At 37.5% G+C, this 24,488-nt stretch overlaps 2 protein-coding genes across 4 annotated transcripts in view; one reads left to right on the top strand and one right to left on the bottom strand.

The window, feature by feature from the left end:
- Positions 1-977: 977 nt before the first annotated feature.
- Positions 978-20,338, bottom strand: LOC122831879 (upstream stimulatory factor 2). Of its 3 annotated transcripts, none has more exons than XM_044118409.1 (11): positions 20,097-20,338; positions 19,571-19,611; positions 17,969-18,075; positions 15,142-15,261; positions 12,799-12,952; positions 10,129-10,216; positions 8,090-8,128; positions 5,757-5,815; positions 5,321-5,415; positions 5,095-5,223; positions 978-3,151 (listed from the first exon to the last, which is right to left on the bottom strand). In XM_044118409.1, the coding sequence occupies exons 1-11, from the start codon at positions 20,129-20,131 to the stop codon at positions 3,062-3,064; spliced, it is 957 nt and encodes a 318-aa protein (XP_043974344.1). In that variant the 5' UTR covers positions 20,132-20,338; the 3' UTR covers positions 978-3,061. The 3 variants fall into 3 exon arrangements, with proteins under 3 accessions (XP_043974344.1, XP_043974346.1, XP_043974345.1); XM_044118411.1 differs by lacking the exons at positions 19,571-19,611; positions 20,097-20,338 and adding exons at positions 15,364-15,395; positions 15,803-15,840; XM_044118410.1 differs by lacking the exon at positions 8,090-8,128 and having other exon boundaries at positions 20,097-20,328.
- Positions 20,339-21,477: 1,139 nt separating this feature from the next.
- Positions 21,478-24,488, top strand: part of etfb (electron transfer flavoprotein subunit beta) — a 7,439-nt gene continuing 4,428 nt past the window's right edge. Inside the window, exons 1-3 of the mRNA XM_044117091.1 lie at positions 21,478-21,633; positions 23,114-23,272; positions 24,413-24,488. The exon at positions 24,413-24,488 is cut by the window's right edge and continues 83 nt beyond it. Coding sequence (XP_043973026.1) covers positions 21,580-21,633; positions 23,114-23,272; positions 24,413-24,488 — 289 coding nt within the window. The 5' untranslated portion in view covers positions 21,478-21,579. The remainder of the gene's footprint in view (positions 21,634-23,113; positions 23,273-24,412) is intronic.

Here is a 24,488-nt window from a genome sequence, read left to right on the forward strand (position 1 = left end):
CCAATGTTGCCATATCACAACTGCAAATTTCAATGTTCTACAAACATGTTTAAACTTGAGACTGGCAAAGGAGGAATAGCTTTTGATCTAAGCATTGTATATTTTTAGATAAAAACGTATTCATATATTCAAAGATTATCTCTATTAAATTCAGAAGCATGTGCAAAGTTAATTCATACTCAGAATAACTTACAGATGCAACTGAAATGAAAGATGGTTCTACGGATTTACACTTCTAAAATTTTTTTATAAATGTCAGTAGGCTTATCCTAAAATGATCACCGATGGCTGTAAAATCCCAATAATTCTTATTTGTGTTTATAAAATGTAATAAAGTTCAGTGGTTATGAAAACCTACACAAGAAACTGCAACTGAGCGTTGCAGAGGGTAGACTTAGTTTTTCAGTGGATGGCCAATTACTCAGTCTATAAATCCTAATACATTTTGGAGAAGTTACAGAACTGTTACAGCTGCAGTAAATGTCCCAGAGCCCATTAAAAAATCCCTGTGGTCTTTAAATTAGGGCTTCATATGAACGCCATTGAAATCACATTTTTAAATGATTCCATTGATGAATAAAGTTTCATCTCGTGGGGAGATGGAAGACATAAAAGTGCATGAACGTATTTTTTTAACAGCTGATTTGTCGAAACAAATCAGAATACAGCTTTAAGTTCTTTTAATTATAATTCACTTTATTAAGCACCACCATCGAGACTAAATTTGAATAAATAAATTTATAAAGTCTTGCAGTTGAAGAGTTGTCAGGAAATTAATTACATTTGCTCCTCCTAACCCACTCAAAATCTAAAATTTTTCATTTCAAATATAATTTTTTTTTTTTTTTTTTATCTCTGGTGCTAATTAACAACCTGTCACATAAGAAAGTCAACCTCAGATTCACAACCGAAATAACACATTTTAATCTCTCTCTCCAAAGGCTGAGCAATTACAATGAACCACAACCAATCAAGGCTATCAGCAAGTGAAAGTTTTATTTTTCACCATTTTATTTAGAAAAGATGTCTCTAACCTGAGAACAGTGAGGCTGCTACACAAAGGGAGCTTACTTTCTTTCATTTTTTCATCTCAAAGAAAACAAACAGGACAGCAAAGAAAAATCAAAAGGAATCGCACACAAATGACCTCTCATTTGTGGAGATCAACCTTCTAAAACAAATATTTAGCTCTTTACATTCTCCGCTCTCCTCTGACTGAGGTGTAAAAACAAAAGAATTCAAAATTCCTACTGCACATACGTCACTCAACTTTGGCTGAGAGCCCCGCTTCTTCGATGAACCACCTGCACCAGATCTATTAGATTTGAATATAGTAGTTGTAGCAGAACAGCACTGACAGATCACAAGCTGTTAACTTACAGAGTCAGATATTCAAATATGGTAGCCTGCATGATTTTGCCAAATGTTTCAGTATTGGTTTTGCTTTGCCAAATCCTGAGATGTTGATACAGGGGAGAAGCGACCGAGCTTTAATGAGCCGCTCCAACTCTTAGCTTTATTCCCCTATTTTTATTCCTACCGCCACAACCAATAAAAAAAAATTCAAATAAAAACACATCACGTATATTCATTACAAAAAAAACAAGAAAAAAAATAAAACAAACAAACTTGCCAGTATTAATATTGACTTGAATCACTGGTAGAACCAGTTAGATCTTCTTATAGTTCAGAAAATGGGAGTTTCCATCTGAATTGTTCTCTTTTTTCCTGGAGAACAAATTGTGCTCAGCTAAAAAAGTGTAACACAATTTCTCTGCATGCTTTCTTCGTAGCAAGCAGAGTCTTTGAGCGCTGCTCTCCAGGGTGCTTCCCTCTCTGCATGTTGAGCTCCATCTGAAGAGTTGCACCATCAAAATGGGTGCAAACATACTGCAATAAAGCAAATAGGAAAAGATTCCTGCACATTTTGAGATGCAGCTTAATAGATGCGAATAAAAAGTAAAAATAAACCCATGGTACCTGAATATGGTTTGGCAAAGGCTTGTATTGCATTGCTCTCCAGCTAACAGTCCAAAGTGCTCAGTTGGAAATTGTCTGCTTGTTCTGCTCTTGTATGTTTTTACTTAAATATAATTTAAACAAACGGAACTTTACAAGTGATTTGTTTTGACTTTCTTCAATCAAGCAAATGCCCAACATTTCAAGTATACCCCACTCTTTTTTTTTTTTAACCTCAAATCAAGCTTCAAGATTGCACACACTTCATGGTAATAAGTATGACGGAGGGCCAGCATGGAGTTAATGAGTTATTGATTGTTGACTCCCAGAAATAATCCGCTCTAACATTCTGTAACATCTGTATTAAAACATGAGAAGTCGTATTTTACATAAATCTGCCCAGAGGCATCGGCTCACACGGCTCCTTGTTTGTCTTTGGATGTAGGTAAAATATGCGTGTCACATTATTCTCGTCTTTCAGAAACCTGTTTTGCAAACTTTTGATGTTATATAGCTTTTAAAATTCAGCCCGCTCCTCTGGAGGGATCGTGCATGATTTTTACCGTAACTGGTCTCCGTCAAGCCTTCTGTCAGCAAGCAGACTAATAAATTACATGAGCTAAAAACAACTTATTAATACAGAACTAAAAACCACAAACGGGATAAAAGCAGGAACTATGAAAAAATTAAGAATGGCGAGAAACGGGAACTCACAAGAAACAAACTTAGACAACAAAACCCATAGTCCGTTAGTGAGGCTACATAAATACTAATCACAGGATAAGTTCAGCAGAGGTTCTGTTTCATAGCTAGTGCTGGTACAGCACTCCGACGGAGGTGAGAGGACAGGTTTTCTTGGAGTACACTTCTACTGAGCTGCAACGGGTGGTTATCTCGATAGGACTGGAACAGTCAAGTGCAGCCACAAATGGCTGGTGAAGGGTTCGTGACCCGGAAGCTGGAGAAGGAGGGAATCACTAAAGACAAAGTGATTCCCCAACAAGTCTTTTTCCAATCATCTCGTCTGCTTTTTCTCTCCTCACTTACAGCATCAGTGACACGTTTAAGTGGTCGGTGCTCCTCCCCGTTGCGTTCGTCTCAGTTATTGCGGCGGCGTCTCTCCGACCGTCTCGATGCCGTGCTGCTGGAGCTGCGCCCGGAGCAACGCGTTCTCGTTTTTCAGCTCCTCAATCTTCAAAACAGAAGAATTTAGATTTTCAACAAAACAACAAAAAGTTGTTGTACTTCAGGAATTTGATCAAACTGAAATTCTACAGGAAACAGATCCATTACACTCAGTGGAAAATCTTAAGTGTTTATTTCAGTGACTCAACTTTAAATTCAGTTTCTCTGAAACCAAGAATATTAAATTAAACACATAAAATTACATAAATATTACATTATGGGCTATGAAACCATAGGGGAAAATCAGCACAGTCACTGTGCTCCAAAATATCAATGGAAGTTGAGAAAAACACAAATCTGTTGTACAAAAAAAAGAAAGAAAATGTGAAATAAAGGAGATAACAGCTATCAAGAGTTTGATTGAACATCATAAAGCATGATTTATGCCTGAAATGCTTAAAGACTACAAGCTTGTGAATAGCTACACCTCTATCATGGAATTTACCAGAAGTGTGGCTAAAATAAATAAACCATAATTCCATTACTGAAATAATCATTAACTAATTAATTAAGAGATTAATTGTTAATGTTTATTTTCTTATTTACAAAGGGAATTTAATTATTTGCTTGCTCATATCCTTTAATGCATTTCTAATCATAATGTGCAAAGCCTCTATTTTTCTTCTCGTCAGAAAAATCGATAGAATATTTGACAACTAAAATAATCGCTAGTTGCACTTCTAATCAAAGTGGTGCTGCAGGAATAAGGAGAACAAAGCCTGTGGGTATCATTTTAAAAATTCAGTTGAAAATATTTTTTTACTATTTCATCTGGGAATCGAAGTCCCACAGCCCGGTAAGAGAGTGTAGAGGTATAAATTTTGCAATGTGAAGTTTCTACAGTCAGCGATGAATAAGGAAATCCATATCATCTGCTGGTGTTGGTCCAGTTCTATCAAGTCCAAATATTAACCGGACATTTAGAGCACTTCATTTATGCTGCTAGAAAGCTTTATGGAGATGCTGGATTCATTTTCCAACAGGATTTGACATCTGAACAGACTGTCAAAAGTACCAACATCAGGTTTAATGACTATGATGTCACTGTGCCTAATTGGTCAGTGAACTTGAACTGACCAAAACCCAATAGAGAATCTATGGAGCATTATCAAGAGCAGGGCTGTTCATCCAACGGCTGCGGAGCCACAAGTGCCTCTTTGACCCTTCCATATGGCTCTTAACAAGACAGGCTAAAAATTAAAACGAACCAGTTAATATTTTTACATTTAGATATAAATGATACAAATACAGTTTTTAAACAGTTTTCCAGTATATTTCAGCAATAATTAGGGAAAATTCATTCAGACCTTTTCAAAGACACCCCCTGTCCAAAACCCACCATTCTGACTCCGCAGGTTCCTCAGCACATGACTGAGCAGAGGATATGAGGCTTTGAGCACTGGAATAAAATATATTGCCGAGTACCTGCAGGCCTCAGATTCAAGGGGAGACAGGTGGCAAAAAAAAAAAAGAGCTCCAGAATTTCAGAATACTTTCAATGCATTAAGATGAACTTAGTTCTCACACAGCCCCTGAGTATATCATCCCCACTGCCTCTGAAAACACTGATGTCAGGTAACACTTCTCATTATAAGAGTTCAAACTCTTTGATCCTCTTTGTCAGCCCGTGATGATTAGCTACACAGCCTGGAATCCCAGGGGGTTTGTTTAGGAGAAATGAAGATTCACATGGGGCTGGGCTGGATTTCATGCTTCTGATACTTTCCTGCTGAATGTAGCACCAAACCAATCTATTCAGAGCAGCGGCAATCTTCACAGCCACATATGCAGCCCGCCGCCGCTGACTGTTTGTGCACAAATTTATTTATCTGCTACACCCCACCACCTCAAAAGAAGGTTTTGAATTATCATTCATAGGTCTTTTTTATGTATTCTTGAGCTCATTGAGACTTCACTTGATGCCACGGTTCGCAGACTTGATATCAGTACCTGCTGCCTGCACAACTCATTGTCCACTTGTATCCTCTCCACTTCCTTCAGACTCTCCTGCAGTCGCTGGTTGCTTTGCCGCAGGTCACGGATGTAGTCACAAGCTTTTGAGAGGATGCCTCCTTTGCTCTGAGGGGGACACAACTGCAGTCACATGGCTGAAAGGCAGAAATTTAAAATGGATGTGCAACAACAAAAAAAAAATGTTAAGAGCGAAACAGCTTACCGCTCCAGTCTTGGTGCTGTCCATAGTGCAGTCAGGTATCATCTTGGAAAGCGTGACGATCCAGTTATTGATTTTGTCTCGTCGTCGTCTTTCGACTAATTAAAGGGAACAGGGAGAACACAGCAGAAAATTTAAAACAGCATAAGCTCTACATTTATTTTCTACTGAAGGTAATTTTTGCCTGAGGAACCAGATTTTTCTTTTTTCTTGGATCTTTTAGATTTCAAGCAAACTGTCCAAGTTCAGCAGCTCAGCATTGCCCTCTAGTGGCCATTTAAAAAATAAGTACATCTGCTCTTGTACTAACGTATTATAACAGGCTTTGGTAAAGTTTTTTCCAACAGAAAATGCTCCATTAGGCCCTTCAATACCCCCAGCTGCATTGTGCTGGACCATCAGATGAAATCAAGAGCCAAAATCATCGCTAATTACCCACCTTCATTATGTTGTGCTCGTCTTCTTTCATCTCGTGGCGTTCGGGGTCCGTCCATTTTCCTGCACATAAAATGAAAATAAAAACACTTTTCAAATGCTGGCGCATCCCTCATCTCCGAGCACCACACAATCAGGTAGAAATCCAATCCTATCCCCCAAATCCAGCTATGCCTTACCCTATTATATGCAGCATTCTTCAATGTTATCTTGCAATTCAAAACTAATATAGGAGTTATTTTTAACAAGGCCTCTGAAGTTGCTTGTGGTTGAAAAACTTCGGGATGCACGGCCATGTGAGGCTATGTGTGCAGCTGTGACGCACCCGCCCGTAGCCTCGAACCACTTAACTGGAAAACTGAGACTGCGCCAAACTTCTGCTGCCTGTTCTGTTCCCAGGTGAGGCCCAAAGGGAGGACACTGATCTATTAGTGCTTAAAATGACTAAGAGAGCTGCTTTCTGCTGAAGTTTGGGTGTTTGGAGACCAACATAACGGCCTCGTGTCTCTGTATCCTGCCTCGGGACTCTGCTTAACGAACTCACAGAGACATCACTTCCAAAGCTTTCCAATTTGCCTTTACAGTATAAGAGGGCCAAAAACAGACGTTACCATATGTGTTATTTATAGTGTCTTTTCATTTGACTTGATGGTGGCCGCAGGTGAAGGTTGGCTTTGCGTATGGTAAAATTTTTCTGTGTCGTTGCTTATACGTTTATGATCACTATTCTGTTAAAGATTTGAGAGAGCGTTACGTATCCTCAAACATACTTAACAGTGGGGCTAAAGGGCTTTTTCAGTGACGTTTTAATTTACACCAATTCCATATGGAGATTTTGCTTTCAAACAGATCAAACTGACCAAAGCACACCCCGGTAATGTTTAGCAAACTTTGTTTATATTTAAATATTTTTTATATTTATGATGACAGGTCAGAAATGCCTTTTTCTAGAATGCCTCCAAACAACTGCTTAGAGTTATTGACCCCAAATGCCCCCTTGATTGCAATTTATGACTTTTTTGTACATCTTTAGCATCCTGCTTATTGTGTGTGACGGTGAAATAAATATGGGTCTTCCCCAGAGGCTAAAAGAAATGAGCCTCTGTGTCGCATTATATTTATACCCCAGAGAAACAGAAAGTTGTGAATTACAAATTAGTACCGGTAGTTTGTTTAAATTCTTAACACAAAAGCTTCAGTTATAATTACCAGTTATCAATAATTGTCCCAGCAGTGACGTGGTCAAAATTTCCTTCATTTAATAAAAGTATTCAAGTTAGGAGGAAATTTTCTTAAAATTTCCATTGCGAGTTTTGACTTCTGAATTTAAAGATGAATTATTTTCAGGGATGCCAACAAAATGGCTTCTGTTCTATATTAATAGGATTTTGCTGAAAACTGGATTTAACTCAATGGTTCATTTAAAACAATGGGGGGATAACTGTGTGAATAACTAAGTGTGCAGGCCCAGAGGAATAACGATTTCCCCATTTTTTCCTACACAATAGAGCCATCATCTTAATATCCCTGATGTATTGTTTCTACACAAATAAAGACAATAAGAAGAAACACAGCCTCAGTGCTGAATCAGTTTATCCAGATTATTAGTAAATACAAGTTTGTACAGCTGTGCACATTGGTCAAAGATATTCATTTTTAATTCTCCTGCACCACTGGTCCTTTCTTAACCAAGCAACGGCCTTGACAGTAAGACAATAAGTCATAAAATGAGACCCTACGGACAGCAGCTTGGACTTCTAATGATTGCAATGGATGATTTAAGGGATCAGCTTTAAGCCCTTGGCGGTCACCAGTGGTCAGTAATATGTGAAGAATTGCAGAAATCCCAAAAAATATATTTTACCAAACATAATTTATGAAACTAATACAGCTGGGTCAATGAAATACACTTTTTCCAACAGTGTTTAAGAAAGAAACACTGTACTCTCCATGTATTTCTCCCATCAACTTCAAAAACTAGGTTAAATGAAAGGAGCACTTAGAAACGACACTAAAATAGTGTGGATGGAGCATTTGTTTCCAGATGAAAAACAATGACCCAGTTTCTAGGTCCTAATGGAAAAATTTATTTGCCACAAGCACAACTAGCAACAATGAATCAGGGTCGGCATCGAACAAATTATCTGTGTCTCGTACATCAAGAGCTCGGAGAATCACCACGGACTTATGGATGAGAGGGTGGGGGAGGAGGGCAGAGACTGAGAGACTTTGAGCTGCTTATTTCCTTGTGATCTTATTTGATTAGTTCATTTGCTGTTTAAAAAGAAGAAGAAAAAAAAAAAAGGAGTGCGGGAGAAATGTGGAAACTGTCCTCACCAGTTTAAACCTTCATGTTGCAGCAGCTCGTTTTCATCTCTGCGAACGGCAAATAGGGTGGGAGGTTTTCATTCACTTTGTTCACATGTCAATCATACTGTTGGTTAGTTAGCACAAATATATCTGTTACACTTTAAATGACTTACAGTTATTACTTAGGAGGGAATAAATAGGAACATACATGTTACAAACAGGAATCTAAAGAGGGAAATAAAATATTCTACAGTTTATTTACATAAACCCCCGCATGGTTTGTTCTTTAATCTTGGCAATAAAGCAGCGTGTTGACGCAGCAACATAAAGCAGAGCAGTCAGGGTAAAAAACTGCTCAGCCTTTAAAGATGCCCATCAAAAGAAATTACATCTTCAAAACATCTAGAGCTGTTTGAAATGACTGAAACATAAATATTTATTTTTATTCCATTACACACATACTGACAAGATACTTTTGACAGGAAAATGCAAGTATTCATACCCTTTGAGCTGGATTGGAGGCCTCCGTGTATGAATTTTGTGCGACAGGACCAAGATAAAGTACTACATGGGTAGGGAAAGAACACATGGTTTTTAAACTGATCTAATTTCATCTAATTAATTAAAAAAAATAAAAAGGAAAGATGGTCGAAGCTAAACACAGGACAATGTTTGGGGAGGCGACCCCTTACATTATGCAAAAGACTAGGGTGCAGTGGAAGCTTCTTCTAGTTGGTCAAAAGCTCAAAACATGCCACCAATGGTATAATGGTTTGAATAATGGGCCATTCTTAAACACTTATGTTTAAGAATGGCCCAGTCAAAGTTCAGATCTAAAACCTAAATATGTGCAAAGCTTGTAGAGACATAACCAAAAAGACTTGTAATTGCAAAGGTGGTTGTAGTGACTCCAGGGGTTTAAACGAGAAAAAAATAAGTCTGCATCTATTTACTTCTACTTAATTGTGTGTTATTTTGTGTTTGACTCATATAAAATCCCAATAAAATGTACTGAAGTTGATGTTTGTAGTGTGACTGCATGTGAAACAGCTCAAAGGGTATGAATATTGTACTAGCCAACTGCAAATATTGGCAAAAGAAATCCTGCATGAAACTCCTTTGCTTCCGATCTTCAAAAGGACTAACACAAATTTTAAATGTTGAAAGGTTAAAGTCAGCTAGAACATAACAAGAATATTTATTTAGCTCAAAGCAAACCCAGTTTGATAAAGAGTCATGTGTTCAGTTTGTGACCAAGAAAGCTAATGACTGAGTTGGCTTTTACCAAACAGAAAAATCAAGCTACTTGAGATTCAATAATCTTTCAATTCTCAGCACTTATTAACCAGTGCCAATGTGTTTTTGGCAGGAAGTGAAGCCTCGTCTTTTAAGTAAGCATCTAAATTAAACCAGAAGCAGCCTGGTGTCATTTAATTAACACGACAGACGCTGTTTGAGTGACCCTGCTTATAATCCTAGTGACTACAAATACCAGCGTGTGTCTAACAGTGGAAGATCTTCTGAGATAAATCTCGTTAGATGACTGATTATTGTAAAGAGCATTACTTTCAGAGACAGACAAGCAGTATGGGCCAAAACTGAGAAAAGCAGATGAGGAACTCAGACTAAATCATGGCGTTTAGCAAAAATGTAGTAACAGAAGTCATAATAAAAGCGATGAATTAAGATTTAAACTTCTTGATACACTCATATGAATAAATACCTCTCTACTATCCATTACATCTTTGATGCTGAGAAATTTTAACTCTACCTCTACAGCCCCCTCTTGGATTAGAATTTGGATTACTTGATTTAGACCTCTTTGTTTATTTGATGTGATTACATCCTTTGATGATATGCATCTTAGACTGATTGATAGAAGCTGTTGATTTACAAAGAAGCCTGAATCAAGGCCTGCAAATACGCCGTAGGGTTTAAGGAAAACAGTCAAAATAATGCCAAACTCAAATGGTTGAAGTCAAATTGAAGACTACTTTGATCAGGGCATTTCTTTAAAGGAAGAAAAAGTTCTGATGTGATATTACTGAATGAGAGGAGATACTTACGCAGGGTAAGGCTGCGTGCGTGGGGCGATGGTTCGTGGTGTGCCTGTCTGAATGACATCAGGGGGCGTCATCATCACATAAAACTGACCTGCAGGAATTATACGAGGATTTTTTTTTAAGTGAGTAATCAGCTTCAAGTCAAAATACACTAGAATTTCTTGAAACAGGGCATTTTCTGTTAAAAACAAGAAGAACAAACCCTAGTCTTTCATGTAAATTTAGACTTGTGGCACCAAATCTCACGACATTAAAGGATTGCATTTTCTAATCCAAATGAAGCCTGTGTGACAAAGCACTTTCTAGTTGCCAACAGCTTGTTACCTGATCTAGTGAAGCAAATTTAAGCTGATATGAGAAATGCTGGATATGAAGGTGGTGCTTTCAGTTTGACAACCTGCTATATTTGAGTGTGAATGATTTGAAGCAAGAACGGCAGTAGTTGTGTGTGGACAAAGTTTACTAATAAAGACTGTTCCTCAGGATGACTGACAACACCCACACACACTGGCTGTGTGTGGCACCGTTTTAGTACTCAAGGAAGAAAAACAGAGTGATGTACAAGAGATAGAATCTTAAAGGCTGTAAGAAAATATGGTCATCCACTAAATCCGAATAACGATCGTGAACTTGACATGACTTTACATTTTACATCTTAAAGGCACAAAACTAAAAGGGCTGTTTCAGTCTTTAAAGAATCTGGGCCACAGTTGAAGATCTAAAATATTTAGATCAAAACAATTCTTACATTTTTTAGAAACAATCTGAGATTTATAAAGGCTTTACTCTAATGATTAAAACATGAAAAGAGAGAACTTTGAATGTTTATTTTCTTTTTGCCATTTGGACCATGATAAAATTAGGCAGACAGAAAATGTATTATTTATGGATTAATCAGGATTATTTTACACAGACATTTTAAAACCTATTTGTTGATCAACATGGTTTCTACTCTGAAAAAACAAAACAAAAATTCAGTTTTTTCAAAAGTATTCCTTTTATGTTAAACCCCTGATAATACGCCAAGCTTAATAAAAAAAAAATTCTAAACATAAGCCAACAGTGGATTGTTTTTTTTTTCACAAACCCTCTTCAAATTCTTCTTATTCTCACTCCAGCTATAAAGCTGAACCTCTTGTGTAATAAACAGCAGAGGAACCTCGACTTGACTTGTTCTGACTCTGTCGAATGATGCAATACACAGTCTTATGATAAAAAATGTAAAAAAATATCAGTTTATGGATGTGCTGCATGACTTTGACATAATACATTATCAACTGCTTATGGATAAAATGAATCAAATATGTTTTATGACTCAATATGATGCAACCTGTTAGAAAGTCAATTTTTTCAATATTTACATAGTTGGAAATTCAAACCAAGGCACTATTAGTTAGCATTACTGCATTAAAAATCAATATAAAATATTTAAATCTTTATCAAAATTATAATTTAATTTAGTTAACCCTACAGCACTGTGGTGGCAAAAAGCCCTGTTGTAGTGAGCAAAAACATTTTCATTTAAAATTCCTCTCAACTTAACAAAAGCATATATTTCTCACCATCTATTTACGGATGAAATAAACAATTTAAATTAGTTGCACAAACTAAAACTGGGCAGAATGCCTGGATTTATTAGGCACAAATCTTTTTAGATCCCAGTTTGAGTGTTTTTAGAATAAAACAATCCACAGTCCAATGCATTATAAACAAATAAGAATTTTCAGAATAAAACGAAGAGTTACAATCACCATAAAAGGTAATATATATATATATATATATATATATATATATATATATATATATATATATATATATATATATATATATATATATATGGTCATCCACTATACTGAGGACACCAGTTGTGGTTTGTATGTATGTATGTACATACAAACCATGTATATAGCAGTCAGTCATTCCTCAATAACAGCCCACAGGATCTAAACCTGGCCGATTTGCACACAATAAATAGATTTGTTGCACATAATGGAGCTGAATGTTTGGTCGCCCAGCTACTAATGTTCTGAACAGCTTCAAAGCAAAGAACAGGAACCCATATCAACAGATTTCCCCATAAGAATCATCAGCAGAAGCACATTAAAACCACACAACGAGGTAATACACCAGGACAACAACATGTGACTGTGTGGATGAGGCCGTATGGTAGCATGTGACAAACAAGCGGTGACTAAATTGCAAATCGAGACTTGCACATCTGAGGACACCAGTTGTGGTTTGTATATTGCTTTATTTGCCATTTATGAAATTATCTGATTCTAAAATTATGCGCCTCCTAGAGACACATGGGCTCACATTAAAGCTGGAGGAGCCGTGGCAGGACGCCTGAGCCTGACCAAAACATGCTTTTCAAACACTTACTGAATAATGGATAAATCATCTTCGACTCTCACCTTAACTGAAAATAAAGCTATAACCACAACATGCAGCAACAAATGTGACAGTAGAATTTGCATCTACAGCGTCCTTCTGTATTTTAAATAAGCCAGAGCTTTACAGATAATGGCTTATTTAGATCTACTAAGAGACAGGCTGTTATTCTGGCTTTAAGGTACTCATAACAAGCGGCTTTTGTAAAAATAATGACTTAATTATCCGTATAACTCCGATGTGCTTGGGCCCACTGCAGACTGAGAGTGAGAAGTGACTCACCCCCTGCCTGTGTGAGGGTTGGGTCTGCAGCGGCCTGCACTGACACGGTCCCGTCGCTCACAGCGGTTGCGGGGAAGTAAGCGAAGCGGGTCTCCCCTCCCACTGCCTCTCCTGCTGGGCTTCCTCCATTACTGAAAGGGTTTTGGATCACAGCCTGTGACAGAAAAGAGAGGAACAGAGGGAAAGGCATGAGCGAGTGGCAATGGAGCAGTCACAGCAGGTAAACACACACCTCGTTCTCTGTCAGACTCAATACCAGTGTCCCTCCTGCGGGCCCCCAAGGAAGACACAGAGCAGTGTGACGGCAGGGATAAAGAGCAGAAAGGAAGCAGCACAGATCTCGTTAGTGGTGATAACAACAAGGTCAGAGGAGCTGCTGGGGTACTGCAACTGAGATCAAGTTAGGTATATTCTGGTTGGGAAAGCCTCAGTGACTGTTAGAATCAGAATAAGATGTCAGTCACATCAAAATTTCTAACATAGACTTCTGTCAAATAACAAGTGAAAAATGCCTCATTAATCTCTTGAATATAAGAACAAATAGAAGAAACGATTGCGGTTGAAGCAATTAATTGGATTAATTGTCGTGAAGTAATTTCTGTAATTTTATTATTAAATAACTAACTAATTTAGTGATTGATTAGTTATTAAAAAGAGTATACAGATTCAATAAGAGGGCCAATTGCTAAAACAACACACCCAGAGCAGTAGTTAAGTCAAAACTGCACACAAAACAAACTTTTTTACATTTCAGATAGAAAAAAAAAATTCTGTAAATATTTTCCACTCAGAACTTAAGTGGCATAGTTTTAGCTTTACCTGGTTCAGATTCTGACTAAATAAATCTCATTTAAGCTCTTTTTGTCCAACTATCATAAGTCAACCCTACACTGCCAATTTTTTTTTATCAGGTTAATCATCAGAATAATAGGTTACTAAAATAATCTTTAGTTGCAGCACTGAAAAAAAAAAGAGTTTACAATGACTATTGGATTTGAATTATTGCTCTGATTATACTTGCATGACTTACACCTATAGAGATTTTAATTTGGAGAATTACTTGATACAGATTTCAGATTTTCTTTAAAGTCGACCTATTTCACATGTTTCTTTAAACAAAGGAATAAAATACAAAAAAATATCTTGCATGTTTGTTGAGGAGACAGTAGTTTATAATTCCAACATAAGATAAATTAACACATTAATTAGTCCCTAAAATTAAAGATGACGTTGCTTCCTATTTTGTCAAGTTGCCCCTGTCTGTAGTTTGCTCGAAACAATAATTATTTGGCAAAACAAGCCCTGTTGTAGTGTATAAAGCCCACCAGCGGTGGATAAGCAAAGTTCATCGGGTTAATTGAGGAGGGATTGGAAACCCCCTTGTTCTGCTACTCTACATGCAGCTCAGTAGCAGACAGTCCCTGTACTGTAATGCCCACAGGTGGAAATTTCTGAACAAAAGCAAAGCAGGAACTGCTGTGAGCGACTTGGATAAAATCTGCTTTATTAAGGGAACTGGTTTCAGGTGAGTTTGATAGTCTACAGTGATAATTTAGATTAAGGAAATTCAATGCATTATTTTCTATCTTTAAATATAATAAAGTCAGCAGTAAACCTGGAAAAAAATGTAGATATAAAAAGGCCCTTTTTGAGACAGTCATCTAAGGTGTACCATTTCTTAAAAAACACAAATAAATAAAATAAAAATACAAGTTTCACTTTCCATTAACATCTCACAGAGCAGACCAGAGGAGACCCACAACTTGCTGGAAGGACAACATATCCCTTGTAGCCTGGGAAAACCTTGTGATTTCCAACATAAACAAAAGTGAGGCTATGAAAAGGGGCATCTTTGTTTTCTTCCTGGACCTGTTACCCTAGCAACCCTATGATGATGGACTGATGGATTCTCAATCACTTGTTTTTAATTTTATGATCATTCTGAATATTTGTCACTGTCTCTGAATACATGACACAAACAGGATGTGAACATTTCAGTAGAAGGAAAAACATGTTGAAAACTGTCCAGTCTAAATATTAATACTTCCACCTCACAGTTCCTCTGATTAAGAGCCAGTCTTGGAGATTTATTTCACCAACCTTTTGTCAAGATTTATTTTCTTATTTCCCTGATTCCAATAGATCAGAGACTCCAACAACACACTGACAGTGTATACATAGATGAAATGAAGAGGAAGGATAGTTTTACATTAGTTTTAGTCTCTTAATGAAATGCTAAAACAGAACATTTTCTATAATGAAGACAAAGGATACAGCTTTTCTTTTAAGGCCCTACATAGTACCAATTTGTTCTGTTCAGGAAAAAAATAATGGTTGTGTTACCTGAGCCACAGCCTGAGGAGCCCCAGCAAAAGCAGCTGTTGAAACGACGCTCACTGCTCCTCCTGCATCCTCTCTTCCATCAATGTGTTGGTCGGTCACCTGGACAACACGATACGTCACCTTTGATACAGAAACACAAATTAGTAAAGTTGAGCAATTAGAACAGACATTTATCATATTTCTTTGCATTTTAGGTGTTCTGAACACAGACAGAAACCTCACCTGGCTCGCTGCTTTGTTTATCATTTCCGTTTCTGTAGGTTAGCCAAAGCCAGTATCTGAAATCGCTGCTCAAACCTCAGCAATGCACAAATCTCATCATCCCACACAATATGCTTACGCCTCAGAATGTGCCTGATTTAATTTCTAAAAGGAAGCTGTGAAGAAAATGAGCCAGTTTGTCTCAAGAATCGCTATTTGTATTCTTCCATCATGTGACTGCCCTGCTGACTGACATGTGACATTTCCCCCATGCCAATCCCAGATCAGACTGGAATCACATGACTGCTCATGCTGGACCTGTTTACGCCAAATGAGCCACATGGATCACTGACTTAACTCCCTCCAGTGCAAAAAAAAAAACAAAAAAAAACATACATATCACCAGAAATATGAAAAAGCCCTCTTCAATGTTATGGTACGTTTTTCCAAAAATATTCACCATTTCCAGATCCATCAATGACGAGTAAAGAGATGCAGCTAAGTGGATAGGAGAAAAAAAAAAGTATAATAGTCACATTGGCTTTCTGGAAGCTAGAGAAAGAAAAACACATTTATCTTCGTTTCATGCAAATTAGTGTACAACCCACCGGACTCAGAAATATGGGACATGCACAGCAGATACCCGCTGATCTGACCAGCTTGTCGTGACAGATTTTCATATTTCCAACCGTCCTGAAATTTCTTGGCGCAGTGGATACTGCAACCAAAATGACATCTCTAGGAGTGAAATTACGCTTGAATAACCTTTAAATATACAGTGCCAGGTTCCTTTTTTTTTCTCTCCAAAGAGTTTTTGCGGCGCTAGTGGCTCGTTTTTTTGTGACAGTAGGTAGACAGGAAGGAAGGCGATGAGAGGGGGGAAGACATGCGGCAAAGGTCATCGGGACCGGGAGTCGAACCCGCGACGGCCGCGTCGAGGACTAAGGCTTCCAAACGTGGAGCGTGCTAACCCCCTGTGCCACCACAGCATGCCCCAACTGGTTCATTTTTTAAGCTTGTGTAACGATTCTTTAGCTTAACCGGGTCTTTTGTTCTATTTTTATACTAAAGGATGATTTAGAGTTCCAGGTCACGAGAATCCTCAGAAACTTCTCATGGTTTGGCGTTTCAAAGTTCTAACTTTAATGTAGCCATTGGTCAAAGCTCAATCAGTGAAGATTGATTTCATGGTAAACAGATGTGAAATAAATACATTTGTATTCTGTCAATTCATGTTTTCTCAAGCTCTGTAGTCATGTGGAGGTGAAAGAAAGATTTTATCCACCAACAGGAATTTATCTAGAATCTGAACTTCTCAACCGTTGTGTTTTTAAAATATTTCTCTTTCCTGATGGGTTTGGTGTTCTTAAAATGCTTCTCCAAGTTTTATTGCAGATTCTCTAATAAATTTAAGTCTCGACTTTAACTAGCTCATTGTAACACATCAATAAACCATTCCATTTAAGAAACTGTAGGATACTTAGACTAGCCAATATGTTGAAAACTTTTGATTCAATATTTTTTCTTCTAGGAATACAATGTATGTGTTTAGCTCCATCTAACTTCCCATCAACTCTGATTCTGAAAATAGAAAAAATCCCCGAAGCACAATGTTGCCACCAGGATGTTTCGAGGTGAGAAGGGTGTGTTTGAGTCAACATGCAGTTTTAGTTTTGCCACACATAGCGTTTTGTATGTAGGTCAAAATTTGGCTTCATCTGACCTTAGCACCTTCATCCATGTGTTTCCTGTTACCCTTTAACTGACAAACTGCAAACACAACTTTTAATGGCTCTCTTTCAATAATGGCTTTCTTCTTGTTGCTCTTCAGCAAAACTTGCCCACCGGATCTGCGGAACTCTGACCTTTTTCTCAGAATAACACTCTCCTTACCCAACTAGCAAGATTACATGGAAAACCAAGTCTAGGACAGCATCAGGAATCTGTAACTCCAGTCCTCAAGAACCGGTGTCCCGCAACTTTTAGATGAGTCTCTTCTCAAATAATCAGGTCATTAGCAGGACTCTGGAGAACCTGACTGCATACAAAGGATGTCATTTGATTAAGGTGCCAGGATACTGGCCCTTGAGGAAAGGATTTGCAGACAGCTGGCCTACATGATGCAGTTTGTCCACTAATGCTCTTTTGCAAATCTCTGAGGCTGACATTAAATGACATAAAACAGGAGTCAATTATAGACTATGCAACTGTTAAAGACAGTTCCAAATGTCAACTCACTCCACGCTTGCAATCAACCATGCATCTTTACAATTTTTACCACTTTATATTTGTCCATCACATGAAATCCCAATAAAACACCTCGGGGTGGTAATGTGAACATTTTCTTCCCAGTTTTGAATATGTTCAAATTGCACTTTGTATAGAACACAATGCTTCTGATCAAGTCCTTTCTGCCACCTTCATCAATATGCTGCAAACTACTAGGCACCAGAGACAGACGTGAAATTACTAGAGAGTCAAATTGTGTCTCTCTCTGGAACAGAGGCTTTTTCTGCTCATAATACCAAGGCGTGTTTGCCATCAAGAGCACTTTAAGACTTTTTGAAACTGCCATTGAAAGGCAAAAGTCACCTCAGTGTCACTGATTGATCCACAAGGTACCTACCTGACCCCCCTCCGTGCGAAACTGATATTGGATGTTGTGGTCTCCAAATGCTGCAGCCTGCTGAACACTGGCTATTGTGACAGCCGTCTGCTCTTCTCCTGTTGCGTCTTACGGTGAAAAAAGAAAACACAAAACAGCCAGTGGTTATTATAAGAAGTGCAAATAGAACTACCAAGAGATTAGTGAAGCTGTAGAAAAAGTTCTGTTTTTTACATAAAGCAAAGAGATATACAGTTGAAACCAGATATTAAAGAAGACAGATAACCATGTAGTTTTTCACTCTCTGAAAAATAATCTAAACTTTATTTTTTAGATTATTTGGTAATCCTAGCCCAGCAAGGAATATCAAAATGACATCTATTTAATGAATACCTGAAAAATTATGGACATATATTTTTAACAATATATATATTTTTTAATTTTCTTTAAATTTAAAAATTTACAATAACACTTTTATCAATTTAGGAAAGCCAAGATGATGATGGTATAGCTTTGTAAGTTTCTGTTAATTAGAGAATTAACCTATCAGTAAAGTATATTCATCCTCACTGAATGTACTTTAAGGCAACGCCTCAAAAACATCCTTCCGTGTGTGACAGTGTAGGGGAAAAAACCCCCAAAATAAATCTGCAAAAAAAGAAACTGTGGGCCTCCACAAGTCTGGGTCATCTTTGGGTACAATTTTCAGATTCCTCAATGTGCCACATTCATCCAAACAACTATAAACAGTATTAGAATATCCAGCATACTGTTCAGGAATATGTGTTCTGTATTCCAGAGATCAATGTGCTTTGGCATGAACGAGTAAAGCCCTGAAAGGGAGTGTCATTTTTCAGAGTCAAACAAGTCTAGTGAAACAAACTGGGCTCAAAGTCCATTTAGAGATGAACGCCAAGCCTGAGAACACCATAACAGCAGTGAAGTACAGGAATGACAGCAGCATGTTGTGAGTGCTTAGCAGGGAGAAGGACGAGAACACTTCACAAAACAGATGGCATCATGAAGAAAGAATATTATGTGAAAATATTCCAGCAAAACATTTAGAGAACAGCCAGAAAGGTAAAGCTTGGTAAAACAAATGGTTTTCCAAATGGACAGTGACCCTAAGCATAGTACATTGTAATTACAAACATGCTGAAGAACAATAAAGTCAATGTTTCGGAGTGGTTATCAGAAACTCCTGATCTCAGTTTTATAGAAAATTAGTGGGCAAAGGTGAAAAAAGTGACGGCCTACAAACTTCCCCAAGTTACACTAGTTCTGTTTGGAGGAATGAGCCAAAATTCCAGCAAATTATTTGGAGTTGCCTGTGTAAAGATAAAATATTTGATCCAAGTCCTGCAGTTTTCAAAGCATTTCCATCAAATATAGTAATAAGGAAATTTCTGTAAACTTCGGAATGTGGAGCTAATAAAAAGCAAAGTATTTCACAAATAAAAATAGCTTTAAGTAATGACCTTAGTTTGTTTACCGTGAGAAAAAATATATCAACGCGTTTCGAATTCATAAGCAATAGTTTGGTCTAAAATATATATTTTTTATTTTTAAAATTGTTTTGATATTTGACACATCACTGCCACTAAAAGCCAAACAAAAGCTCACCCTCAGATGCCTGGACAACCTCTTCTTCTTGCTTTTCTTGGCTGCAAATCGAATGCAAACAACTCAGTTTTCAGAAACTACAAAGTAGTTAAAATGTTTCAACGGTCATATAAACATAGCATATCAGCCTCAACTTCTCCTAATCCAAACCCTTGCAAGAGTCCCGCAAACCAACAATGTAATTTTATAGAAAAATCGAACCTTGCTGTGGTTTCGGTTTCCCTAACGGCTGAGAACAATATTCAGTGTTTTAGTTAGCTTAGGCTGTCTTTGCTCCTGAAATGTTTTTGCCTAATTATTATGCTTTCTTGCATTACACCACTTGTATCTTTGAGTACCACATGTCAAATAATCTGCTTAGACGGTCCTCCGCCTTAGTTGCTAACTTAAGAGCAGTTCTCACATTAAACTGTTTTTAACAGCAGCTTTTTAGGGTCAGGCCTTGCTAAGCGTCCTAAACTAGCTGTGTCTAATAGCATGTAGTTGCTAGCCTGTCTCTGTTAGCCATTTTGAGTGTCCCGCTTACCTTGCAGTGTCCAGACTCTGTTCGAGCATATCCATCAGGGTGAAAATAAAAAGTGATATTCGGTGTCACAGACGGAGATGGGAGTGCTGATCACGGGAACAAACACTGGGTCATGTGAGAGAGACAGCCCAGGACACGTGAGGTACAACTCGGTGTCGGAGTTAAAATGGAGGCCGCTGCTGCTGTGGGTGAGATCCCGGAGTCACCGGGCGCTCATATCCGCCCGGTGACTCCGCCGGGCGGATATAAGCGGCTCTCTAAATCAAGGCTTTTTAAGCGCTGCTTTTGTTTTCATATATTGGTATTTTTCAGACGTTAGCATGTATTGATAAAAATATAAAACTATTAGGAATTAAATAAAAAAAAATCCTCTTTTGTTATTAAAACAGTGCATCATAGTTAATACGTATATTTTATAAATCCAATATTTTTCATCAGTTCTAATTTCTTACAATTAAAGCCAGTTTTACCTATTTTTCTGTCTTAATCGGAGATTTCATACGCTCTCCAATTAAAGGACAGTTACAACAACACTCAATTTCCCCTTTGGATCAATAAAATAATTTAGAATTTTAATTTTAGAAATTTAAAAGTAACTTAAAATATAAATGCTAGATGAATACCATTTTATGAAATAAAATCCTCTGTCTTTAGGTACACTTAGAAATACGTCTGCTGGGCTTTACTCAACTCTGTTGTTTAGAAATCTGCTATTGTCAAATTTGTTCTAAATTATATTCACAAAGTGTGTATTTTATTGATTCTATACGACAAAATAAGAATCAAACTAATTTGTAAAACGATATAAACTATTCTGTTTTAGATTGGCGCTATATTAAAATAGTTTTGATTTTGTACACTTTTTCCGACTCGTTTCCTTCTTGAAAATTTAGAATGAAGCACTCAGCACACATTTCAAAATTAAAAGACATGTACATGTCTGACTCAGACACAGCTATTAATCAATAAGTAATTAAGTCCGAACTGTGTCTATTTAGCTTGCAATACTGTAAAGTCAAACGCCACTCTAAACCGTGAACTTTGCCCCACATAAACCGGAACCTTTCTTCTGTTGATTTTCTATGCGACCTTTGATATATGAGCACCGCAATAAAACGTTCTGCTTGAAATAGTTTCCATAGTTTTAAAAGGTGGGGAACTTTGAGTATTATTTTTTTCCATTTCTGAGCAAATTTAAATTGGGATTATCCACCACCCAAAGTAAAATAACTGTTTTTTACCAGCCGAACATTGAAATCGTAACACTAACCCGATGACTCCAGTAACACTACTAACCGTTTCTTAGCCAATCAGCACTCAGAAAGTTGACAGAGCTTTGCCTATGATTGGCTGAAATGGTAGACGGTTTTGATGTACGGTGGTTTCACCGTGAAATAATTCCGGTTTGTCCTCCTTGAGTGAAGGTGTACAGCGGTGACTCTGTGACGGTGGCAGTCTCTGATTGTTAATTGTTTTTTGCACAATGTCGGGCCGTGTTCTTGTTGGAGTAAAGCGTGTCATTGACTATGCAGTTAAGGTAAACAGTCTTTTACTTTTCCAGCTGATATAATTTCCCTTTTAACAATATTTTTAAGTGATTTAGTCATTGACTCTGATAGCTAATGTTAGCCTACCAATATTTATACATTTTTCTAAATGTGTTTACTATGACCTGCTGCAAAGGTTATATGCTCAAATTTCAAGACTGGAGAATAGTTTACATTGATTATAGACGCAGCCATGCTCCCTGTCGTGTTACAGTTGTGTAATCTGTACCTGACTGCATTGTTTGTGTTCCCAGGAAGCAATTCCTGAGTATTATTATTCTATTAAAATTCTATTAAAACATCAGTATTTTTTTCATTTGTTATTCTCTGGGAGTTGGAGCACAGGAGAACCAAAAAGCATGAAGTCTATGCAACAGCAAGAACTCTCCTGTTCCATCTACCCCCAGCAGGATTTCTGCTGTGTAGTTGTAGCTGCCTCAGTACTGGATCTGTGCAGAAGATCACACAACAGAAGCAGTTTAGAAAATATACTTTAGTTTAACTTTGTGCTTTACAAAGTAATACATTGAACTGCCAGATTACATCACTTAAAGTCATGGTATATTGATCTTTGATCATATAATGAAAATGTCATTCATGCTGTAAATTGACAAACGGGCAGAAAACTGTCTGCAGTTTTGTTTTCTTTGAAATATTTTTTCCTGTTTCAGGTCAGTCTGTTTCCAGTCCTGTTTGATGGGACAGAACTTCACATGTGAACATGAATTACTGATCTCAGCAACACCAAAAGTTTTGGTCTTCATACAAATGTGAACTGTAAAAAATCAACTGCACTTTGTACTGTGTTTATAGATAGATGGATAGTTTATTATTTATCAGAGCAAAGTTATTGTATCCTTGCATAGAGCATACATTTCTGCAAGACCACCCATCCATCCATTATCTTTGCAGACACAGCAGCCCAAACAAAGAAACTCAGATTTCCCTCTCCCCAGCCACTTAGCCCAGCTCCTGTGGGGGGAATCTAAAGGTGTTCTCAGGCCAACCAAGAACTATTATGCGTCAAGCATGTCCTGGGTCTTCTTCTGGGTTTCGTCTTGGTGGAACGCGCCTGAACACCTTACCTGGGAGGCATCCTAACCAGATGTCTGAGCCACCTTAACAGGCTCTTCTTGATATGAAGGATCAGCAGCCCTACTCTGAGATCTTAAAATATGGAAGTGCTCCACATCTCAACATGTAAATTTTTTTCTCTGCAACATTCATCTAAAATAAGTAAATGTTCACTTTAATAGTAGAGAAGGCGAAACTATTCGTAGTGATATTGAATTGTTGTAGCAACACTTGATTAAACTATATCACCGAAGTTGCAAATGTGATTTTTTTATTTTTTTTTTCCTTTGTTTTGTCTGAGAAAATAAAATTTGTGCTTTCTCAATCAGATTTGGTGGCTTACTCCTACAGTGTTGGAGCTATTCAACATCTCTCTCCTGTTATCTTTCTCTTCAGATTCGTGTAAAGCCAGACAACACTGGTGTCGTGACGGATGGCGTGAAACACTCAATGAATCCCTTCTGTGAGATCGCTGTGGAGGAAGCCGTCAAACTGAAGGAGAAGAAGCTTGTTAAGGAGGTTGTGGCTGTCAGCTGTGGGCCACAGCAATCACAGGTCGGAGAGATGTGGTTAGATTTTGCCATTGCTTTTCTAAACAATCAATGAATTTGATGGGGGTTTATTTACTTACATTTTGCTAAAATTCTTTTTTTGTTCAATAACTGTGCCATTTTTCCAAGTTTAGGCCTTGTCTGGAAAAGAACTGCCATTATCGAATGTGAAATGGTGAAGATGTCTAACTTTTCACATTTCACCACATTACAACCCCCACTACTTCTCTGTATTTTAGGATTTAAAGTGATAGACCAACAGAAAGTTGTGCACATTTGGGAAATCAAAGGGAAATGATGCACAGCTTTGAAAGTGTTTAGCAAATAAAAAATTTTAAAATGCCTATTAAGTTCCCTTAGTAAAAACTTTGTAGAACCACATTTTGCTGCCATGAAAGGCACATGTGTTTTAGGGTTAGTCTAGAAAATGAAATTTTTTCCCCCATTCATTTTTAGAAAATGTTTCTGGCTCAGTCAGATTAAAGGAAGAGCTTCTAATAATAGGTTTTCTTTGCCACAGGTTCTCAGTCTGATTAAGATCTGAACTTTGACTGGGCCATTTTAACACATGAATGTGCTTTAATGAACACCTTTTTTTTTAAACTCTGGCTTTATGTGTAGGATGGCATCATCTTTCCATCAACTCTTACCAGTTTCAATTAATGTCTGAAAAAAGGCATTTTCACAGGATGGTGCTGCCATCACAATGCTTCTCAATTAACATGGTGTGTGCATTGCTATATGTCTTCCACACATAGAATTTTGTATGCAGGTAAAAAGGTTTAATTTCATTTCATCTCACCAGAGGACCTTGTTCCACATATTATCTAGTCCCCATACATGACTTGTGATGAATTAAAAGCAGAGATTCTTATGGCTTTCTTTCAATAATGACAGTCATTTTGTCATAATTCCATAAAGGGTGGGATTTTTGCATGGTTCTCACTAATACTATTTTTTGAGCTTGCTGAATCTAATTGCTAAATCTTTGTGTTTTTGATCAAATGTGTTTAGACAGGGGTTACTTGAAACTGGCAACATAATTAGACTTTTAAGCTTGGATAGTAATAACAAGCAAATGTTAAGTCATCTGGAAGAAATTAGCATAAGCATATTGAAAAGTAATTATGTCTCCTTGGTACAGGAAACCATTCGTACTGCTCTTGCCATGGGAGCTGACCGGGGCATTCATGTGGAAGTGAGCGGGAAAGATTATGAAT

This window comes from Gambusia affinis, linkage group LG05, assembly GCF_019740435.1.
Source record: "Gambusia affinis linkage group LG05, SWU_Gaff_1.0, whole genome shotgun sequence".
Lineage (NCBI taxonomy): Eukaryota > Metazoa > Chordata > Actinopteri > Cyprinodontiformes > Poeciliidae > Gambusia > Gambusia affinis.

Bases quoted from the DNA above. Each gene is read 5' to 3' on its own strand.
- LOC122831879 (XM_044118409.1), bottom strand. From the start codon at position 20,131: ATGGATATGCTCGAACAGAGTCTGGACACTGCAAG. The intron at 18,076-19,570 runs GTGAGCTTTTGT...TTTCACCGTAAG, and splicing joins GGTTGTCCAGGCATCTGAGG to ACGCAACAGGAGAAGAGCAG. The intron at 5,816-8,089 runs GTGAGGACAGTT...TTTTATGTGCAG, and splicing joins CAACATGAAGGTTTAAACTG to GAAAATGGACGGACCCCGAA.